This window comes from Neopelma chrysocephalum, unplaced genomic scaffold, assembly GCF_003984885.1.
Source record: "Neopelma chrysocephalum unplaced genomic scaffold, ASM398488v2 Primary Assembly neopelma1_77, whole genome shotgun sequence".
In the NCBI taxonomy this organism is placed as follows: Eukaryota; Metazoa; Chordata; class Aves; order Passeriformes; family Pipridae; genus Neopelma; species Neopelma chrysocephalum.
Window position 1 is genome coordinate 2,965,059 of NW_020897738.1, and position 20,818 is coordinate 2,985,876.

The 20,818-nt window shown below is 47.9% G+C and overlaps 1 protein-coding gene across 1 annotated transcript in view; it reads right to left on the minus strand.

Annotated features, from left to right (window-relative positions):
* Positions 1–20,818, minus strand: part of SETD1B (SET domain containing 1B, histone lysine methyltransferase) — a 49,490-nt gene that overhangs the window by 11,063 nt on the left and 17,609 nt on the right. Inside the window, exons 7-12 of the mRNA XM_027689311.1 lie at positions 6,985–7,755; positions 3,934–4,104; positions 2,903–2,990; positions 1,903–2,120; positions 1,523–1,649; positions 395–856 (exon numbers count right to left, since the gene is read on the minus strand). Coding sequence (XP_027545112.1) covers positions 395–856; positions 1,523–1,649; positions 1,903–2,120; positions 2,903–2,990; positions 3,934–4,104; positions 6,985–7,755 — 1,837 coding nt within the window. The remainder of the gene's footprint in view (positions 1–394; positions 857–1,522; positions 1,650–1,902; positions 2,121–2,902; positions 2,991–3,933; positions 4,105–6,984; positions 7,756–20,818) is intronic.

Genomic DNA, 20,818 nt, shown 5'->3' on the forward strand with positions numbered 1-20,818 from the left:
ACTAAACCAAAAAAAAAGCCAGTAGTGACACAGTAAGCCCAGACTCCTGTTCTGTTTTAGCAGCCATGGCTTTTCTATCTTGAGATTCAGCCACCACTCGACCCGTCACCCTTGGACGATGACAACTGTTCGGTTCCTGTAGGACACTAAACTGGCTCAGGATAAGATTCTGGATACAGTAACCACAGTATTTTTAGTAGCAGATGGCTTGTGTAAAGCTCCTTACTAGGAAGGAAAGTTCAGCACAGACCTTTTTCCCTGTACAGATAATCCCAGCCTAGAGCCAAGAGGAAGGAAGAGAACACAGGAAACACAAACCCATGCATATTGGATACTGTGAGAAAAAGTACTTGGAAATGTGGTAAATCGTGCCAGGGCACATGGAAAGGCATACCTGGCCTACAGATGGGAGAGAGAGCAAGTTTTGTCTCCTGGTCTCTTTCCATAACCAAGTGTTTCAGAGTTTCAGCAGCAAGAGATGCCCCTGGGATTTGGCCACATTCACTTTCCCCTGCCTTGATTTCTTCATGGCCTTCATCTTTCACTGCCAAAGCTGGCTCGGCGAGTCCCAAGCCTGTTGCATCCATGTAGTCATCCACAGGATACAGCTCCAAAATAGTCTCCCTCTCGTCGTCAGGAATCTCATGACTGGCAGGTTCATGTTCTGTCTCAGCAACCATGGCTTCTCTGTCTTGATCTTCAGCCACCTCTTCCTCTTCTTCCTCCTCCTCATCTTCATCGTCATCATCATCCTCATCATCATCATCTGAGTCTGAACTTGACTCGAATTCAGAGGAGTCCTCACTTTCATCGGATGATTCAACTTCAGCCTTGGAAGACGAGGGACTTGCTACATCTACAAGAACAAATTACCATTAGTTCCGCTTTCTGGCCTAAATCAGGGGCAAATATCCCTTCCACACTGTAAGGGCGTGGAAACAGCAACAACAGCAGCATGTGGGTTTGAAGGAGTGGCCTCTCAATTTATTTATTTTTGCAGAGATTTATAAATCCTGCCTTTGGATGCTTACAGCAATGACCATACAGCAGGTAGTTCCATAAGCAGTGCTGCCTGGCACCTTGCCCACATGGTTTGTACCTTTTACTAAGATTTTCTGCTGCCTTTACACACAGATTTAAAAAGTAGGAACTACCACCTTCCAGAGCAGGAACTGATTGGTAGGACAGAAAGTTATTAGTGGCCAAATTACCCCTGTTTGAAATCCAGTCCCTTCTCCTCCCAGCCACTCATGTTTCATAACACAAGCACACACTCAGCTGACTCTGAGACGTCTGCCCTCCTGCCAGGCTGGGCTGAGATCCCTCAGGGGCTGGAGAGCTACTGCAAAGGGACCCACAGACTGAGGGATCACCGAAGTCTTGCAGGTAACAACTAAAAATACCTGTTACATCTTGTATAAAACTGCTCTCACTGAAAGAAGGTGCACAAGTAACAGAATCAGCTCACAAGTGCAGAAGGGAGATTCCAGCTGACCCTGCTGCTTCCACTGGAACTGCTTACCCTCCTCGGAGTCCTGCTCCTCCTCCTTGTCACTTGTGTCTATGCCTGTCTCCTCCTCCTCATCTTCATCCTCGTCATCGTCATCTTCATCCTCATCATCTTCATCCTCATCCTCCTCCTCTTCCTCCTTTGCAAGAAAGCATTGCCAAAAATGAACAGTGCCTGACCCTGTGACCTGGCTGTCACTGTAGTAGCCACCAGTGGCTCCCCAGGAGGCTGATCAGAGAACCTGAAGAGGGAATGACCTTTACAGAGGCTCTCTGAGGACACTGAGGACAGACCCCAACAGCAGCACTCATCTCCTAGAGAAGGGAACTTCGGTTACCAGGCCCCCTTTTAATGACAGACAGCATGGAAAGTGCAGTCACAAACCAACACACCTTGCCAGGTGCTGCTTTCACCAAGCCTCCCTCCTCTTCCTGCTCCTCTTCCTTCTCCGAGGAGGACTCTTCCTCCTTCCCTGATGTCTCATCTCCCTCTTCTCCCTCACTGTCGAGCTCCAACGGCCTTGCTGGTCGCCGCCTCAGCCCCACTGCTTCTCCATCCTTCTTTGACAGGTCAGATGTGGTATCGGAAGCATCCCTGTCCCTCTCTGACTCTGAGGAGCAAAACCAGGATGGAAATTGCCATCAAATATCTCACAAGGGAGGGAAAGAGTTAACTACACAAAGGAAACTTTCTCTCTGGGAAGATGGAAGTGACAGTCCCCAGGCTTACAGGGACATGCTAATGTCACAGTGCAGGGGTGCAGAGTGCTGATGGCAAAATGTGGGTGGCCAAAGCTGACACACTCCAGGCAGAACAGCCAGGAGACATGGTACAACTGAGGTCAGGACAGGTAACCTGAATTTAAAGTGTTTTACAAAACCCTCCCTCTATACTCTGGCTTCAAAACCAGTTGTTAGTCTGAATCAATTTTAACTTGAATCCATGCTTTCATGCAAAACAAAGGGTATTCAAAGTTTTATCTTCTCTCTACTCTTCCCTGGTTATAGGAAATAGTGTTAAGATATTTTCAAATAGATTTTTCTGGCAAAAAACTTTGTTTTCTTTCAAAATCAAATGCGGAGAAAACTGTTACATGCTCCAAACAGTCCAGGAATCCACCTGGGCTCCCTCTGTTGGGGCCCAGCAGAGATAAAATAGGTTGCAAGTTATTCTTAAAATGTGGGTCTTAAATTTCCCGCCAGTGAATTTAAGTTAACTGAACCCAGAGGAGCCATCTCCCAGCTCTCAGAGCTTTGTGAGGAGCAGGGCTTGGCTCAGATCCCTGACTCTGTGTTTAACTGTAAGCAAGGACACTGCTGTGAAGTTTAAAGGGATTCAGCTTGTGTGTGGTTGCATCTGCTCTTGTGTTTCACACAAATGTGCTTTGCAAACCTTCATCTTCATCATCCACAGAAGTAGAAGGCCGGATTCTCTTCTGATCTCCTGCTGAGGCAGCTTCAGGTGGCTCCTTTCTTTTCACCTGAACAAAGGACACAATTAGCATTTCTGAAAGTTTAGAAACAGCAGAAATCAACTTCTTAAGCAAATTACCACTTCTTTGCTTTGCCATGGTCACTTACACTCAGAAACCAAGGGCCACTTCCCAGCTCTTGATCCCTTTATTTGCTTGCAAACAGAATTTCACTGTGAATGAAATTCTACCCCTTCAATTTGCATCAAAACACTCTGGGTACCAGCATGGGGCATGTCATCACCAGGTACTTTGAGGATGACAGAGAAAACTCTTGACAAATCCATGTGTCTGAGATGTAGCAGAACAGAAAGAGAGCCTAAGCCTAAGGCATCTTAAAGTACCTCAAAGCAAGTTTTATGCTAAATAAAGACTGCAGAATTTCTCATTCCAAATCTTTGCTAGCACCTTCTGTGCATTCAAAATCCTCATTTTAGGGAAGCCCTCTACCCTCTCCCACCCCACACTTTTTTTTAAAGATACTTTGAATTTTTACACAAATGCTCTTTAAAATAGGTGACTCTATGCTCGTGAGTCTCAGTCTGCAAACTCACAGGAGACAGTTTAACCAGCTTCAGGTGAGACTCAGCTGCCAAACTGCCACACATTCCAAACAAAACAGTAACTGTGTAAAGCACTACAAGCATAAGTGTATTTTTACAACCATGCTGAAATGCTGTCCCCTAAACACAGGCAAATGTCCCATTTCCCTTGCAGAGCAGGGAAACCCTCTACAGACAATTCACACAGGTGGAAGATGAAAAGTAAGGCTGGGACAGAGGGTCCTTGCTCTGGTACTGGGGGGTTACAGTAACGTCAGAAGCAACCCCATGAGTGAACACAGAGCAGAGTGAACAGCCTGAGGGCTGTGGGGCACAAACCCAGCCAGGTCTGTCCTTTCAAGGCTCCTCTGGGGAATGTCAGCATAAGGATGCCAGTTTTCTGTTTTCACCTTGAAGGATGGCAGCCGGATGGCCCCTCGTAGCCCAATGCCCAAGCCGATTGCCTCATATCCCAGGCCTTCTCCTTTGTTCCAGTTCTCCAAAAGACAGGATGCGATTCGATCCTTCGGCTTTGGTTTTTCCTCCACTTCTCCTCCAGACTTCACTGGAGTGAGGGACGCCTGCAACAGAGAAAGCACACTTGAGAGGGGAAGTTTCCTGGGAAGGACACAAACCCTGGAAGCCATTTAGACAGTCAAAGTTTGGGAAATATCACTGCCCTGCCCAGGCATTCGTTTCTTCAAGGCATCTGAAGATGCCCCACATGGCCACACACACTTGAAAGCAAACAGAGCTGCACACACACCTCTTACAAGTAACTCGAGTGTTCTTTAGGCAAGTCAGCCAGTGTGTTATCTACCTCCTTTGATAACCTATATAGCTGAAAGCAACTCCAGACCTTCCAGTGGGGAAGACCCTCCTTCTTTTGAGTGTAAGGCAAAATATAGTGCGTCAAAAACCACACACATCCCTGTGTTTCCTTAGCAACCACAGCCCAAGTCCACAAAACCTGTCAGAAGGCTCCAGTGCTGGGAACAGGAAAATCAAAATATTCGGGTGAAACACAAAATTTGGTCACTGGACATACAGCCTCAACAAATCCCGTTTCACCAGAGCTGAGGTGTGAAGGAAGAGCAGGAATTCAGACCCCTGCAGCTGTGGAGAGGTGGCCGAGCTAGGAGAGCATCACACATGGTGGCACATCATGCTCTGCCACCTCTTCCTGAGCGAAGGGCACTGGAGGTAACACTCATTTGCATCAGCCCATGGCACAACACCATCTAACAAGCTGGTTTTTCTTACACACTAACAGAGCTCGTGTGCTGGAGTGTCTGTAATCACCAAGGAGGCAGCCTAAGCTCAGCTCTCCTGCTAATAAGGGATAAGACTAATGGGAATACCAAGCAGAGAATCCAAGCGGCAGCACTCCGTGGCCAGGGATGACTGGTTATTCCTGGCACTCTGCTTAATGCATTTTACTCAGGGTTTCAAACCCAAACCCATCACTAGATTTGGGAACAGGGGAAAGCTTTCCCCTATCTTAGGCAGACAAGGCCCATGGAATGTGCTGCCTTCCCTAGCAACGTGCTCCTTCACAGCCTGCTCCCTGTACGTTTTCCATTCTGTCTGACATGGGACACCAGCTTTATCCTTGAGCCTTCCCACCTCTTACCTATGGCATGATATCTCCTGGCAGTCAATCAGCTGCCTGAATTGATTCCTTTGATAGAATATAACAGCCAAAACCAGTGTGATGGCAAAGCACGTGGCGACCTGACCTCCAGCTGCCACCAAGGAGCCCAGCTGGCTCATCCTCACACGTACACAACAGAGAGGTACAGTTTAAGCTGAACAATCGTATTTAATTTTCTCCAGAAGCAGGCAGCCTATGGCTGAGAAGGAATCCTGTCCCACTCCAATGCCAGGGGTGCCCAGTCCTAGAGAAAGGAGGCTCTGAAACCTGTGAGGTTTTTCTCCACACAACAGTAACATGTGGCCTGGCAGAAGCCTTTCCAGGCAGTGCCCTGGGGCGGAAATGGTTCTGGCATCTCTGTTCCTGGACAGAAAGTACATGTGGTTTTCCATGCAGCAGTTTCCTATTTTCAATTACACTGCTCACATCCAACATAACCTGTGGCAAGGACTGTGGCGAGTTGCTGTGGTACAGCCAGCTTCCCTTCCCAAAGTGGGTTACAAATTCCAGGTGAGGGAGGAACATGCCAAATCCAGCCATAGCTTGGGGTGTAAAAGAGCCTGAAGATCTGCCTTGACTTGCTTCTACTTCTTCACTGCAGATGTCTGGTTTAAAACAATTTCTTGAGGATTTCAGTTGCTGCTTTTGCAACTATGTACTGGATCTGTTTCCTTCATCGCCCTGGAAACTCAGGGGCCTCCTCCAAAACTGTCAGCACACACTCGCTGGCAGGGGGAAAAGCTCTGAGCATTAGTCAGGAGAGTGATGGTGTTTCTTGCTGCATGTCACACCAGCCAGCTCTGAGCCAGAGCAAATTACACTGTCATAAAACAGCTGTTAAGCAACAGCATTACCAACCTTCCAGAAAGCCAAGCAGCTCTCCCAGGCACCAGAGTTAACATGCAACTGGTTTAGAAAAGCAGGTGGGGAAGATACTGCTCTGAAAACTGAGACTCAAGATCTATCTGCAGGCTGTGCCTTGGTTTGTTGTTATTTTTTCAATAATTCACTGTAACGGTGATTTTGAGGCTTGCACGAACCTTTCTGCAGTGTTACTTTTTTTTTTGGTAGTGACAAATTCACCACACATTAGATCACAGAGCTGTTTCCTGGCTGAGGTACACTTCAAATTGGGTGAGAAAGGATCAGATGATTCATGCAAAGCTGTTTTCTTAACTAATCCCTGGAACTCCTCACGTATTTGGCCAACGCTCAGCTTTTGAGTTAATTGCTGCTGTGAACATGCACTGAGGAGGTGGGAGAACTGGAAATACCCACAGATCTCATCACACGAAGTGGGGAACACAAAACAGCGGCTTGGTGCTTTTGAACACTCCTCCTGCAACTGACTTTAGTTTTTTGGAGCTAAACTTGGTTCTGATGGCAAAGTAGCGTGAAATACCTGCATATACAGAGTGACACCATGGAAATAAGCCAGGTTCAATATCCAGGTGCTAAGCTGTCCCCAGGCAGGTGCCTGTAGTGACTGAGCACCTTCCAGATACCTGCAGGCTGAGTCTGGTGCTGCTGCCTACCCCAGCACACAGACCAGCCCCACGGGCATGCATGGAGCCAGGTGAGGGACAGGGACACGTGTGTCTCCCATTTAATTTCAGCAGCCTCCAGCAATGGGGTTTCTCACAGCAAAGCTACTCCGTGGCTTTATTTTTTTCTTCCGTTTTAGTTACCACAACAATTTAGGGCTGTGGGTTCTTTTAAAGTCAGTTCCGGACCCCTGCTGATGTATGCCCTGGCCACAAGCACCAATAACAGTTTAGGATCCAGCAGAGAGCACGTGAAAGCCTACCTTTGCCAGACGTTCCTTCTTGTCCCACCAGTCATCAAAGGCCCGAAACGCCACCACTTCAACCATCTTGCGGTTCAGGTCCCTTTTCATGATAGCCTTTAGTTCCTTCACTATGACCAGGAGGACTCCATCCACAGTGGCTTTGTGGGGATCTTCCTTCTTCGGCTCATATCCCGGGGGTGGAACCGAGGGGTCAAACTTGGGCAGTGGGGGCCACTGCTGCCCACGGCCGAGAGCAGCTCCCATGGAGAAAGGGCGGTAGGGAGGGAGGTTCACAAACTGCATCCGGCCCGTCATGAAAGGGGGATACTGGTACGTGTTCTGTGCCTGCATCATGCGGCTCAGCATCTGAGTTTGCATCTGGAAGGACATGGGCATGCCACCCCACTGGTTGCCCAAGACACTTATCATATCCACCTGCATGACAGGGAACATGCCGGGATGGAAGGGAGGGAGCGGAGGCAAGATGTGTGGCGGGGGGACCCCGGGAGGGGCCGGGAGCGGCGGCGGGGGGACGGTGACGGCGGGGTGGGTGGGTGGAGGTGGCGGAGGCAGCGGTGGAGGCATCGGGAAGCCTGGCTGGGGAGGAGGCGGAGGAGGAAGAGGAGGGAATCCCGGTGGTGGTAGAGGGGGGATCGAGGGGGCCATCACGGCCGTGTTGCTGACGGAGGAGTTCACCACAATGGTTTTGGCACATTCCGCGCTGGTGATGGGCGCTGGGTTGGTCTCGTCGTCGGAGATCTCCATGTCCTCCCCTGAGGAATGCTGACCCTGCGACAAAAGAGAGAGTAAAGGTGACCAGCACATTCCTTTTACGTTCAACACCACAGGGCGGGAATCCTTCAAACAAAAGCTAAGTTTAACACACAGTTTAATTGGGAATGGGGGAAAGCGAGCCAGCGATGCTCTGAAAAGACAGACCCCCGAGCAGCTGGTGCCTATTGAAGCTTTTCTCTTCCATGTCAGACCTCAGGAATCAGTGAGGTAAAAGCTTTCTAAAAGAGCATCAGTACAAATTGAACAAAACCCTCAGCTTCTATGGAACAGGAGGAATTGCTCCCATGCTCAGCAAAATACACACAATTCAAATGTCTTTCACTGCAAGACACATTCTCTCTCATTTCCATCTAATTCTGACAGGTACATTACACCGTGAGTTTATATTCCTTAGTCTCTCCATGCACAAAGAATTACCCTGTTTTTTAATTATAATCCCTGGCTCATTTGCTGCCAACTCTTAACCTCTAATTGAGAGAAGACAACACTTCCACATGGCTGCTGCTACTAAAAGTTGTCTTGACCAGACCACAGCAATTCACGTGGGAAAAAAAGAGCCACAAATCTTGTTAAATTGCTTTTAAACATCAAAGTGATAAATGCTGGGATTCAAAGACACAGAATATGTCATGTTTTGGTGCAAAAAGATTACTTTTCTAGCCACAAGAAATACAGAGGTATAGAAAATGCTAAAACTATGTCCCACCTCCTTTGCCAAAGGGATGGAAACTGGACTGAAACAGAGGGTTCCTGCTTGCTCTGAAGTCTCAAAGCTGCCTGACTAGGTCTTGTAAAACAGAAAAGCCTCAGGAACCCAACAGCACATGATCACACCTGCACACTGCGTCCTACAGGCACTTCAGTCCCCAAGGTGTCTCCAGCACCAAGAATCCACGTGCATAACTGTCACATCCCTCAGGTACTGTTAAAACTAACCTCAATAAGAAATACAGCAACCCAACACTGCTGGAAGACATATCCACACACTGACAGTTTATCTAGGAAACAGGAATGGGGCTGATCTCTCACTAGAGTGATGACAGCAGACAGGACAGGGTCCCAGTAACCTTCTCCAAAAATATTTCTCACATTGCTGATCTCAGTAAAGACCATCTTCATGTCACCAGAGCCCTCCCGCCTGCCCTGGGAGCTGCAGGCTCCAGCCCAGCTGAGCCAGGAAAAGAACACCATCAAGTGGTCTGCAGTGCCTCTCTCTGTCACAATCCTGGCAAGAGTTTTGGAACCTGATGGCTGCTTTCAGCCAAATTTGACTGTAGATCCCAGAAATATTTATTATTTCCTCCATGTTTTGTGCCAGCAGGTACCTCTTCTGTCTGCTCTCCCACCAGTCACCCCACTCTGAAAGGAAAGAGCAGTGTCAGACACTGGAGAACCTGGAAGTTCTGGGGAGAGCTGCTGGGGAAGAAGCATTTACAGAATCATGGAATATGCTGAGCTGGAAGAGGACCCACAAGGATCATCGAGTCCAACTCTGAGGCCTGCACAGGACACCCCAAGGGTCACAGCACATGCCTGAGTGTTGTCCAAACACTTCTTGAAGTCTGTCAGGCTTTGTTGGCAGTTCTCTCCCTGAAGCAGCTGTGATTTGATTTGTAACCTGTGAATCTTGCACTGGGGTACAGGAACAAAAGCAAGAACAGCTGAGTTGACTCTGCTATGAACTGCCACTGGGCGAAGCTGAGCAACCACAACTATCCAAATCAAACCAAACACTTCAGGTTTTATCAAAGGTCATCTCTGCTACAGCAGCCACCACCAGAGAGCAGGCTGAGCACAGCGCTCGCAGCAGCAGCTGTGCAAATCCTCCGTCCTGGCACCTCCCCTCGCCTGCCTTCCCCGCATTCCGCTGCTGCAGCACCCGGAGCCTCACGGAATGCGAGGGGCATCCCCAAAAAGCCTCTCGCAGTTTTAGTGGTCTGAAAATGCCCAGCAAGGACACTCATTCACCTGGCAAGCCCCAAGCGAGTGCTGTCAACCCCCTGCTAATGGTGGCAGAGAGGGGACTCTCCTGTAGTCACAGAGTCACCTCAGTGATTCTTTACGTGCAGGGAGGACTCCAAGGGCTGTTTGGAAAACCCTGAAATGAACAGCTGAAAAATGAAGTAGAAATAATAATCCATTGCACTTCAGCCTTTCCAAAGCCCAATTGTATCATTCCCTCGAGGTGTCCACATCTGGCTAACACTTCCCAGTGGGTGTCACACCCTGCATCCTCGCCCCAGCTGCTCTATTGCAGTCACGTCCCACGCCGAGAATGCCAGGGAATGAAAGGACATTCTGCAGTTTCAACTGCTGCAGCTCCAGTGAAAGGAGCAAAGGAAGAGCAAAGATGACTGTGGCAGGTGTAAACAAGTTTCCTGTGAAACAGACCCCGTTTTTCAGTAAGTGAACACAAAAGGCCCTGTTAAAAGCACTGGCTCCAGCTGCAAAAGCTGGATGATGCTAAAGGTCAGCGTTGCACAGAAAGCCAGGAGTGTTCAGGCTACCAAAGACAGACCAAATCAGCTTCAAATTCACATTCATCTTATCTGATGGGGTATGGAGAAAAGTCACCTCATGAAGCCTCAGGGGAGCACCAGGTAGTGCCAGGCCTCAAATTCTCCCCAGTCCCTCATGTAGGACCCTGCACCCTCCCAGAGCCACCCAACACCAGTGTGAGTCACAGCTCAGGACTGGTCTCTGGTGAGCACACAGTACCAGACCCAAAGGACCTGTCCAAGACAACACATCATCCCTTTCTGGAGCACCACCAGCCCCGAGCCCATCTCAGCCAGTCCCACCACAGGAGACCCTTCATGCTCACCCAGAGCCCACTCCCAGCCACACCAGCCTTTACCCACTGTCAGTACCAATGAATCCTGCCTGATAAACGGGTTGGTTTTCCCTCCTGAAGGAAATACCACACAGAAAAAGCCAATCCTGAAACTGCAGAGAGGTGGCAGGACTAGCAGGATTCCATGCTGTAGGGCACAGAGCTTCCTTCATTCATACAGGCATTTATTTTTACTTAAGCTGAAATGAGATCTGCTAAAGCAAAAAGCAGCACGTTTGGAAAATTTAAAAGTTTTTTTTAAAATTCTTCTGGTGCTCAGATGGGTGTGCAGGAAGCAACACCAGATTCCCTGCTTCCTACAGGGCTGGGCTGACAACTCACCTGCACTTGCACAGTTCACACAGTCTGTGCTCCAGTTTTATCCCAAGCAAGATGGAAAGGGAGAGGGAAAGAGATTAAGTGACAGGGAGAAAAAGATCAGAAAAGGCACAGGAGGGTGGGGAGAAGAATCACAAGGTTAGGAAAGAGGTCAAACCAAAAGAAGATCATCTACAAGGAAGGCTTTAAAGAAAGTTAAGAGGAATGAATATTTAAAGAGGATGAGTGGCTATAGGAAAGTCATATCTAAGGGGGGAAAATGTAGGCACCAAGTGAAAGAGATCAAGGTAGAGACAGAAAACCAAGGGGAGACATAGAAATATCTTCTGTTCTATGAATTTCTTTTTATTCACCTGTCTGAACCTGGATTTACTACAGTTACTACTGAATACCTCTCAGGGTATTCAGGCTCAAAAGTAGCTATGCTGTCCTCTCAAAGAAACCCCTTCTAGCTGGCCTCCCTCTTTGCTCTCACAAGCAGACAAAAGTGAGCTGATAGATGACACATGTAGTGCCATGAGGATGTCATGGCCATCACCGTCAAAAAATCTGTGTCAGTCAGTCCTGCAGTTCACCCGCCTGTTTCTGAGGTCATCTGGTACAATGCCACCAGAAAACCTCCTTCAGCCCACTGAGAGAAAAGCCATTTCCAGCTAAATTAATTTGTGCTGCCATCTTTGCTTTGCCTTAATTAAATTAAGAGTTAGCAAAACAGGTATTTAATTATACGCATGACACATTTTTCCAAAGGTGTTTTAATGATGCAAATTTGTTGGGAGAGATTCATGTCAGCGTAACTGGTTATAAATGGCCTCATTCACTGTTCACCCAAAATGCTAATTGCCACCTTTAACACCAGCACAGTGTGCAGAGCCTCTTGAATTAAATGAGGGAACATCCTGGGATGCCACTCCTGCACAGTGACAGGGTAGAGCCATTGCATGCAGGGTATCGATCTCACCTCAGAGCAACACCCATTTTGCAAGCAAATGTTCATACCTGCAGAAAGAAGAAACTACATCCTAACATTTGCATGTGTACCTTCACTGTACACACTGTTCAGGACCTTTCCTACAGGCAGAGGAACTTCACATGCTTCCACTTCCTTTTAAAAGACCATCTGATAGAGAATTTACCCAGAATTTCAGAACACGTTTTGAATACTATCAGCTTACAGCCAATTTTGCTTAAAAATTCTGCTGGGTACCAAGTTACTTATATTTGAGGTAGGGTAGCAACTACTCTGACACTGCCTGGCTGAGCTGTGGTGCACCAAAATAATGAAATGCAGGATCAATGGCATTCAGCACAATACAAGGGCATTAGGTTTAATGTTTTTCAATAAAGCCAGAACTAAAATCAAAAGTGACTCTTGGACAAAAAGTTTTCATAACCTGGTTAAACACTCATCACTTGGTTTTGGATTGAGTCCATCTAAGGGCTGAAACAATTTACAAGTGATCAAGTCTAACTCTGTATTCTTACAAAAAAAGCAAGGAAAGAAAAGCCTTCAGAGAAAACAACTGACCAAAGAGGGTCATACATCAAGTCACTAACGGAGTCAAGAACAGGCTCCAGGTCCCTCCAAATTCCTATTCCCCAGATCCAGCAGTCTCCCCACACTGGGCTCACACCAAGCTCCTCATGGCCTGTGTTCTGCATTTGACAAGGGAAATGGCACTACTGCCCTGATTTCTGGGTGAAAGTAGCCCAGTAACACACAGCTCTCCCCTCCCAGACTCCTTACAGAGAACGAGGCATTTCAGACCTGACACATTTCTTATGCCACCAACCAGAACAAAAAGGAAGCCTGAGGACATCAACCAGCCACCTGCAACTCTTCCTCAAAGACACAATTTCAACTAAGAACTCCTTCAAAAAACTACAAGTTCATTCAAGATTGGCCCAAAGAATCTCACCATTCACTCTGATAACAGAGCAAATACCTCTTGCTGCCCAAAATCTACAAGCCCGGCGAGGGCTTCAGAGAGTGTTGCTTTGTTCATTTTTGATCTGCTTTTAGCTTGCAGGCTCCGTGTGTTCTTGGCAAAGCGCATGAAGAGGAGCTGTGGCTCTCAGCTGCCCTCCTGGCTTGCTGGGAGAGCAGCACTGGGCAGGATGACAGGGCAGAGGGACCGTGCTGAGCGCTCACACCTCGCGGTGCCAGGCGGGAAGGAGGCACCCTCGGCACCGCGTTTACAATGGGCACAAGTGATTTTACTTTGCCAACCATAATTACAGCTCTGCCTCTGAAGGGACAACGCAAGGGCAGTGCTTTGCTGGGGTTGCAGAGGTGGAGGACAGGAGGGCAGAGCCACTCGAGGTGGTTTGCCAGCAGTTCAGCTACAGCAGCAACAAAAACACAGAGATCTGCTGCCTGCACGGTCCTGGCTGAGCTCCAAACCTGCTCAGGTGACTGTGCTGTCACCAGCACCCATGGGGGCTTCTGTTGGCCAGCCCACCACCACCACCACAGCCTAGACTGACACTGGAGTTGGGTCACTGCCTCCTCCCCCTTGGTTAGTCAGGTCTTTCCACCTCCTCTGGGCAGCTGAGAGAGCTCCCATCCTCCTGCTGCTGTCAGAGCCCTCAATGGCAACCACAGCAGCTTTTAATTGGGACAAGACAGCTCTCAGATGTGTTTGCACTATAATAAAATGCCCAGCTCAGTAAAAGGCAAATGGAAAGATTTACATATTACAAATCAGTGATTATAAATATCTCCAGCAACATGTATTTCTGTCTGCAGAACAGAAGACTGCAAGGTTTTTATACAGTCACATATTTATACAGTGCTTTGTAAATTAACTCACAGGCAAAGGCTGCAAACACACAGATCAGAGCGATGGACTCAACACTGTGTCCCACAAAAAGGGGCACCACAAAGGCTGCAGTGGAGCAGGGATTTCTCGCAGGACATTACTTGGGTGTTTTGGTCTCTCTATTACCAATTGCACAAGAACCTCTCTCCACTTGAAAAAAAGAACTCACGCTCCCTACCATGACAATGTCCCACCTGACACACACACAGTCTTGGCTCAGGTTGTGTTTTGGTCTGGTACTTACTTGCAGCACTTCTGCAGCACAGACAATCCTCCCCACACCTACAGAGCTGCCCAACGAGTAAAACGAGTGACAATAATACCCAAGTGCTCATTGTAAACAAACAGCACCGTAAACACCAGCCCAGCTTACACCACTTACTTTTCCTTCTAATGCCAAGAGGGAACTCTGAGTCGATACCTCAAACCACAGGACAGCGGGAGAATCCCCCAGAAGTCTCTTTCAGTCACAGAAGAGGGGGACAGGAGTGAGGAAATGCCACCAAGATTCTGTGGTTGTGTCTCACAATGTGCTGTCTCAGGTGTTGGTCCCTAATTTGACCGTCCTGCATGTGGAGAGATGCCACAAGTTGGGATTTGGAAGGACGCAAGGAAGGAGCTCAACTGGGCTTTCACTGTACAGCAGGAAGGGCTCTTGAGAAGGGGAAGCACGTGGGGCTAATGTTTACAAAGAGAAAAGGTCTCCTCGCTCACTTCCAGTACTTCCTGACACCAGGAACAGAAGTAAATTGACTTGTTTTAAGGACGGCAGGAGAGCTGGAAGGCTGCCCAACAGTCCATGCCATCATCAGAAAATCTAGTGAATTAAGATGACAAAATGAGCTAAAATGACTCCTGCAGGATGGGCAGCAGTGCCTAACACAGCATCCCACACTTAGGCAAATCCACACCTCCAGCTTCCTGCAGGCCTTCACGTGAATTGAGCAGCTGAGATGGGTCTTGACACTCCAAGGACCTGTTTCAGACTCCAGAGGGGATTATCCTCTTGTCTCCTCACAGGACAGTGCAATAACATTAATGTCTCCAAGGAAAGGAATGGGGCAGTAGCTTAAATCAGTATTTCTGATCTAAGGCCCCTGACGTGACCCAGGGCATGAAATGATCCACACCAACAAAACATGAAAAACAGGAGAAAATTAATGCAATGATTGAACAGGAGGGGTTCAGGCTGTTTTCACTTGACTGTACAGAGAAGCTCCAGTGGCTGTAGGAAATGATGCATGGATTCTTCCTTCCAGAAGTTGAAATGGATCCTGGAGTAAGAAACACCCACTTCAGCAGCCTCCAGGCATTTCCATGAGGCTGAGAACTTCCCTCATTCAGCAAGCAATCCAGGGAAGGACAGACAACTCCAGGTGAAGCAAAGAGGACAGGGATGGGAAGCCCATGCAGTGTGGTCTGAGATAACCAGATCTTCACTGATCCAGAAACAAAACCACTTGAGAAATGTGATCAGAAGACTCATGTGAGAAGACCCAACCACCATTCAGTACTTTCAAAAATCCATTCTCTTGGCAAGACAGCACCATAGTTCAGTTTTCAGCATGAATTCCTAGGACAGCAATCCTCTGAGCCAGGAACTAAGCCAGTGGGACAACAATTGCCAGATCTGTCCCAGCAGAAAGCCTGAAGAGATGAAGTGGCAAAGAGGGCAATAACTCATTGAGGGGATTGCCCTGTTTGTTAGCAAGTGCGCTGCCTTCCACAAAAGGGATGGCTTAATTCAGGAAAGGGGAAGGAAGCTCTGAACTGCAAACCTCATGGCATATGACGTGGTTACACTGTTCCTGTGGGCAAGGTCACCAAAGAAGGGATATTTGGAGAAGCCAGACATTGTCCCTGGGCTTCCCATGCACAAGAGACGCTCTCTGGTGTCTGCACGGACAGGCCAACACAACACATTGGGTCCACACTCAAATGGAAACTTCCAGAACCCCTGACTACTCAGATCTGAGACAAGACCAATGTGAAGATACAACTGGGCAGATCACAAAATACAGTGAGAGTATGAGTGGGGAGTCAGCAGCCCCCAGCCGAGCTCAGGGATGCCTGGGCAGCCCGTGTGTGCCCCGATGTGAGGCTGGACAGTCGCCCCTCCTGCATTATGTGAACAAATCCGAACTGGCAGGGCGAATGTGTGCCAATTCAGGGGCTGCGTCATGTGGCCACTGTGTTTTTCATCACATATGAAACACCCTAAAATTGGATTTACCATCCCATGGAACCATGGCCTTTTCCCTCAAGTCTTAAGTAGATCTTATTAAGGGGGGAAAAAAAGGTTTCTTTATGGGGGGGAGGAGGAGGTAGGGAAAGGAAGGAGGAAAAGAGGGGGGTGTTAACATTGGGGAGCCATGTAACAAGGAAGGCTCTTTCCACAGCGATGGTTGTTCTGGTGTCCCTATTTTAGATGGGGGGAAGGGACAGCTGAAGAGCTATTTGCAATCTAACTTCAAAGGCTTCAGTCGGCTGGGAAGCTAAGTCATGCATAAAAGGATGGTAGAGTGGCAAGAAAATACCCCCTACAGATAAATTAGTCAGGGAATGTTCTCTGCTTCTCCCAAAGACTTTCATACAGCCAGACTGGCTTTACTCAGGTAAAGCCCTTTTCAGACACCAGGTTCAGTGATGCAGAGTCCTGGGAACAAACCAGCCAAATCCAACAGAGGAACTGAACAGTCTCTCTGGAAAAGAGAAAGGCGGTGGTAAGCATGCAATGGGCTTCTCTGTCATTTTCTGCCACCTCAGCTATTATCCACAGATTTTATTCTAAGGTCTGTCCACACACAAAAGATGAAGAGCTTGAGGCAGCATCTCCTTTACTAAAGATGCAAAGAAAAGCAGACAATTTATGAGAAATCACCCTGTATACAGAGAGCTCGTTTCCCAAATGATTCTGTAATGCTCTGTCTCGCTCCTGACGCTGGTGTGCTGAAATGCACCCACATTTCTAAAGAGCAGAAGGTACTTTGCAACCAAAGATAAAGGGAACTGGCAACATTAGATCAGAGTCCACCTATAAGTAAAAAAAACAAAACACTGCAATAACTGCATGTGCAGAGTACACAGATACCTCACAGTTCAGTGCCAGGCAGGAGTTCAGATGCCACCCCCTGACCTCACCCTCATACTTAAACCTTAGGTCAAATAGAGCCATGAATTCAGATCTTGGTACCAAGAAGATGATAAGAAAGCAGATAAGCTTGGAAAACAGTCTAGCTTCCCAGCTGATAGCAGCCTGTTGAAGAATAGGTTGTACATACACTGTATTTAAACAAGTTCTAATCAGCAGAACTAGACCAGTTTGACACTCTTCCCCTTTTACATAGTATTACTACACCCTTGAGTATCTGAAATCACGTGGCTATCACAGTTAGGGCAGCATTTTCAGGGCCAGTGTTAGTACCAACAGTGGTTTCATCTTCAGGAGCTGGATGTCCACAATGCAACTTGTGCAATGCTGAGTCTTCTCAAAAGGGAGGGCAGAAATGAAGGAATAAAGGACTTGAAGGACAATGGGTTAAAAAAAAAAAGAGGTTTTGTCAGATCATTCATCAGTATCATCCTGTAACGCTCTCCTGCTCACTGCCATCCGCCCCCAGATCCAGGTGCCATTAGTATATCCCACGGCAGCAGTTCAGTCACCTGCCTTCCTTCTCCAGAGGCATCCCAAATGATGAGCCTGGCTTCTCCTTCCCCTCTCCAAGAGCCTGAGCCACTCTTGCCCTGAATTTCTCAGGTGCAGTCCTGATCTCTCCACGTGGCTGGGAAGCAAAGAGACCCAACTGGTTTTGGCACCTGCAAGAAAACCCAGGAGCCCACAGCTGATGAAGGAATCCCAGAAGAGCCCTTTCCAAACAAGTACAGCTTTACACTCCAGAAAGTGTGCAACAAGCAAGGGGAAAGAGTTAAAGTCCTGATTTTTATGTGAACCTTTCCTGAGCGCTTTTGGTGAGATTTCTTGAGCCCTCCACTGCTGGTCTGGGAGGTCACACAGACTCAGCACTACTCTCCTTCCAGCAGCTCTTTTGTAGCCCAGTACCTGCTATTCAAAAAGAAATAAGGAAGCTTGAAAGAGGGAACATACTGTTAACAAGGTCTATAGGACCTTGTTATCATCCTGACTGCAGTCATGGTGGCTACACAGTATGGTTTCAAATAAGAAAACCTGTGGCTTTCTGTTCTGGAGACAGGCACTGCCATCATCCCAGAGAGGACAATGGGACATCTGCTGTGTTTCTGAAATTCCCAGAAAAACTGCTGCAGAGAAGCTGGTTCAGGCAGTCCACGTGATCTTGAGTGACAAAAGGCATTTACCCACTTTGGATGAGGCCACCAGTGGAGGTGGTGGAGGTGCTCCAGGTCTCTGGGATGCAGCCATAGAGTGAGAAAGGCACAAAACCTTTGTTTAGGGAACGAGAGGCTCAGGTGACACAAACCCTCTCTGGCTGTGGCCAGACTTTCAGAGCAGTGACCACAAACGATGACTGGCACCCTAATGAGCTTAGCAGGCTCCTCATTTTCTGAGCATTACAACACAAGCCTAACAAGTCCTTCCCAGCAAAGCGCCGTGGATGCATTAAACTCCATCTACACCACAGGAGACACTTCACTCCGAGGAGCCTATTTCCAGCAGCTGAGTAGAGAAGTTCTTCCTCAAAAGTAAGGGTGAGGCCAGCAAGAAACAGTTCCCCTTTGGTAATATTTCTCTTCTCTCTGGAGGCATCTTGATTTTTTCACTGCTTTATTTCCTGCTTAGATTTTCCCTCTCTTGCTGTACTCACATTTAACTAAGTGCAGTCAGAGGGGAGACAATCAGGCACATCAGCTGAGGAACGTAACATATTAATTAAAACATTAAAAATCTTCCCTTTTTCTAAGACAAAGCCTAGAGCAATATCCAGCCAGAAATACCTTCAAGTTGTCCCTGTCCAGAACCTGTTCAGTGAGGGAAACGCAAGTTTTTCCCCATACCACTCCTCTCAGGTGATGGAAACATAACCCTTGTGGCTGCCAACTGCTGACTGATCCCTTAACAAAAATAATCTCTGTGCAGTAGATGACATTTCTCATGGCCTTTTAGAAGATACCAAACTTTTACTCTTAAACTACCCCCCACTATATGCAAAACAAATCATGCAACCCCAACTGTTCTAAAGCACCAGAGTGGAAATACCCCCCAGCTGGGCTGCATTCCCACTGCCATTTGTGCAGGCATAAAATATGCAAAGAAGAGAGGAGAGGTAAAGTATGCCCATTTCCCCACCTGTCCCCTAATTAGCAAGCAGGAGGTTTAAACAAACACATGGAAACACTTTGCACCTCAAACAAAACTGAGCTGTGCACCTCACTGCCACAGGACACTGCAGGCTCACAAGCACAGATGGGTTGAAAAAGGGATTAGATGTTTATGGAAGACAGGTCCACCAGCAACTACTGAACAAGATCACTGTTCATCTGCTGGTCGTGAGCAGATGAGGGACCCCAGGGGAGCATCACCACACACAACCTGGCTCTGAGAAGGCTTGTGATGGCACCCACTGCCCTGACCTCCCACTGAAGGACTCCTGGTAACCCAGAGGAAATAACCCCCAACACAGACAACCAAGGACAGACAAAGATGTGCTTTTTCCTTGCTAACTCATGAGTCAGTCCAAAGTCTCTCCTGTTCTCTCTTGCAGCAGAGCTGTAATCAAGCTCTCCCACGGGTGACTGCTCAAGTGAAAGGACTGCATGTACATGTGCAGAGCCCGTCAGCAGCAGCCAGCGACAGGTGATCCACGTTCTGCTCCTCAGACCCACCACTCCAGCCCTCAGGCTCTTTCAGGCCTCCTCCCCATGTTGGTGACACTTATTCTACTCACTTCCTTAATACCTGATTTAAAGAGCTTTGTTAAAATGCTGGCAATGAGCACGAGGCCCTGCAGAAGCACAGGGCAGTACAGCATCTCTACAGCCCATACCTGAGCAGACACATCTACACCCCTCTCAATCCCACAGGTCTCACTTGTAATTTTTAGAGCAGTTTTCCCATTAGATTGGTTCCCTAGTTTGAACTTACATACGAAGTCTCAAAAAGGCAGGTTACTCATTTAAAGAGTTACATGAAATAGTTGTGAGAAAGGCACAAAACCAGCCAAACACAGCTCTGTGCTCATGGATTCCATGCCCTGCTCACTGATCCAGGTGACCAGCTGGAAGCCATGGGCATCTTTTTATTTTTTAAGCAGTTGTGCAGGAACAGCTGGCTTGGTGGTTTGCAACTAATAGTTTATTACTTAGGACAGTTTGGTCTCAGCGCCTTTTGAAGCACCAGAGCTGCACAGTGGTACTTACAGCACAAACCATCATCAATGCATCTCACTGGACGTGATTCTAACGTTGTGCCTCACTAGACAACTGCACTGTGCAATGCTCTTGATTCCAGAGCTCAGTTAAAACAATAAAAGTACTGCAAAACTTGGGTCATAACCAGAGTCCAATGTTCGTCCTTCTTACAACTCCATTTGTACATTTAACCCCAAATTCACTTACAATAAAATCCAGTCCTCACATAAGCTCCATCCCAACTCAAAGTCAGACTTCTTCAGAGCTGCCCTTCTGAGGTTTGGATTTTTTTTCTTTTAAGGCATGGTACCATCTAAAGCTCCACTTGGACATTGAAAGCAGTTCCATACAAACCCTTTCAGAGTCAGAACAGAAGGCATGTGGAAGCTTTACCTACTGTTCAGTGATTGACCCCAAAACCCATGTTCCTCACATCACAGTGCAAACCCACGTTCCTCATGTTCTCTTGCCTGCCTCCCCCTCTCCGAGACCCTACAGCGATACACAACCAGTGGAGCTGGGCTGCAAAAGCCACCCAGGGTCCCCCCAAAGCACTGTGCCCCCACAGCCACTGTGCCAAAAGCCACTTCTCTGCCTGTAGCATGTGTGCCCCAGTAATGAGCCAAGACAAAGTCATGCAACAAGACTTCCTCAAGCTGAAGCCTGAGCCTCCAACCCAGCAGGGATCACAGCTTAGTTCTGGTGCCTCGCAGCCAGG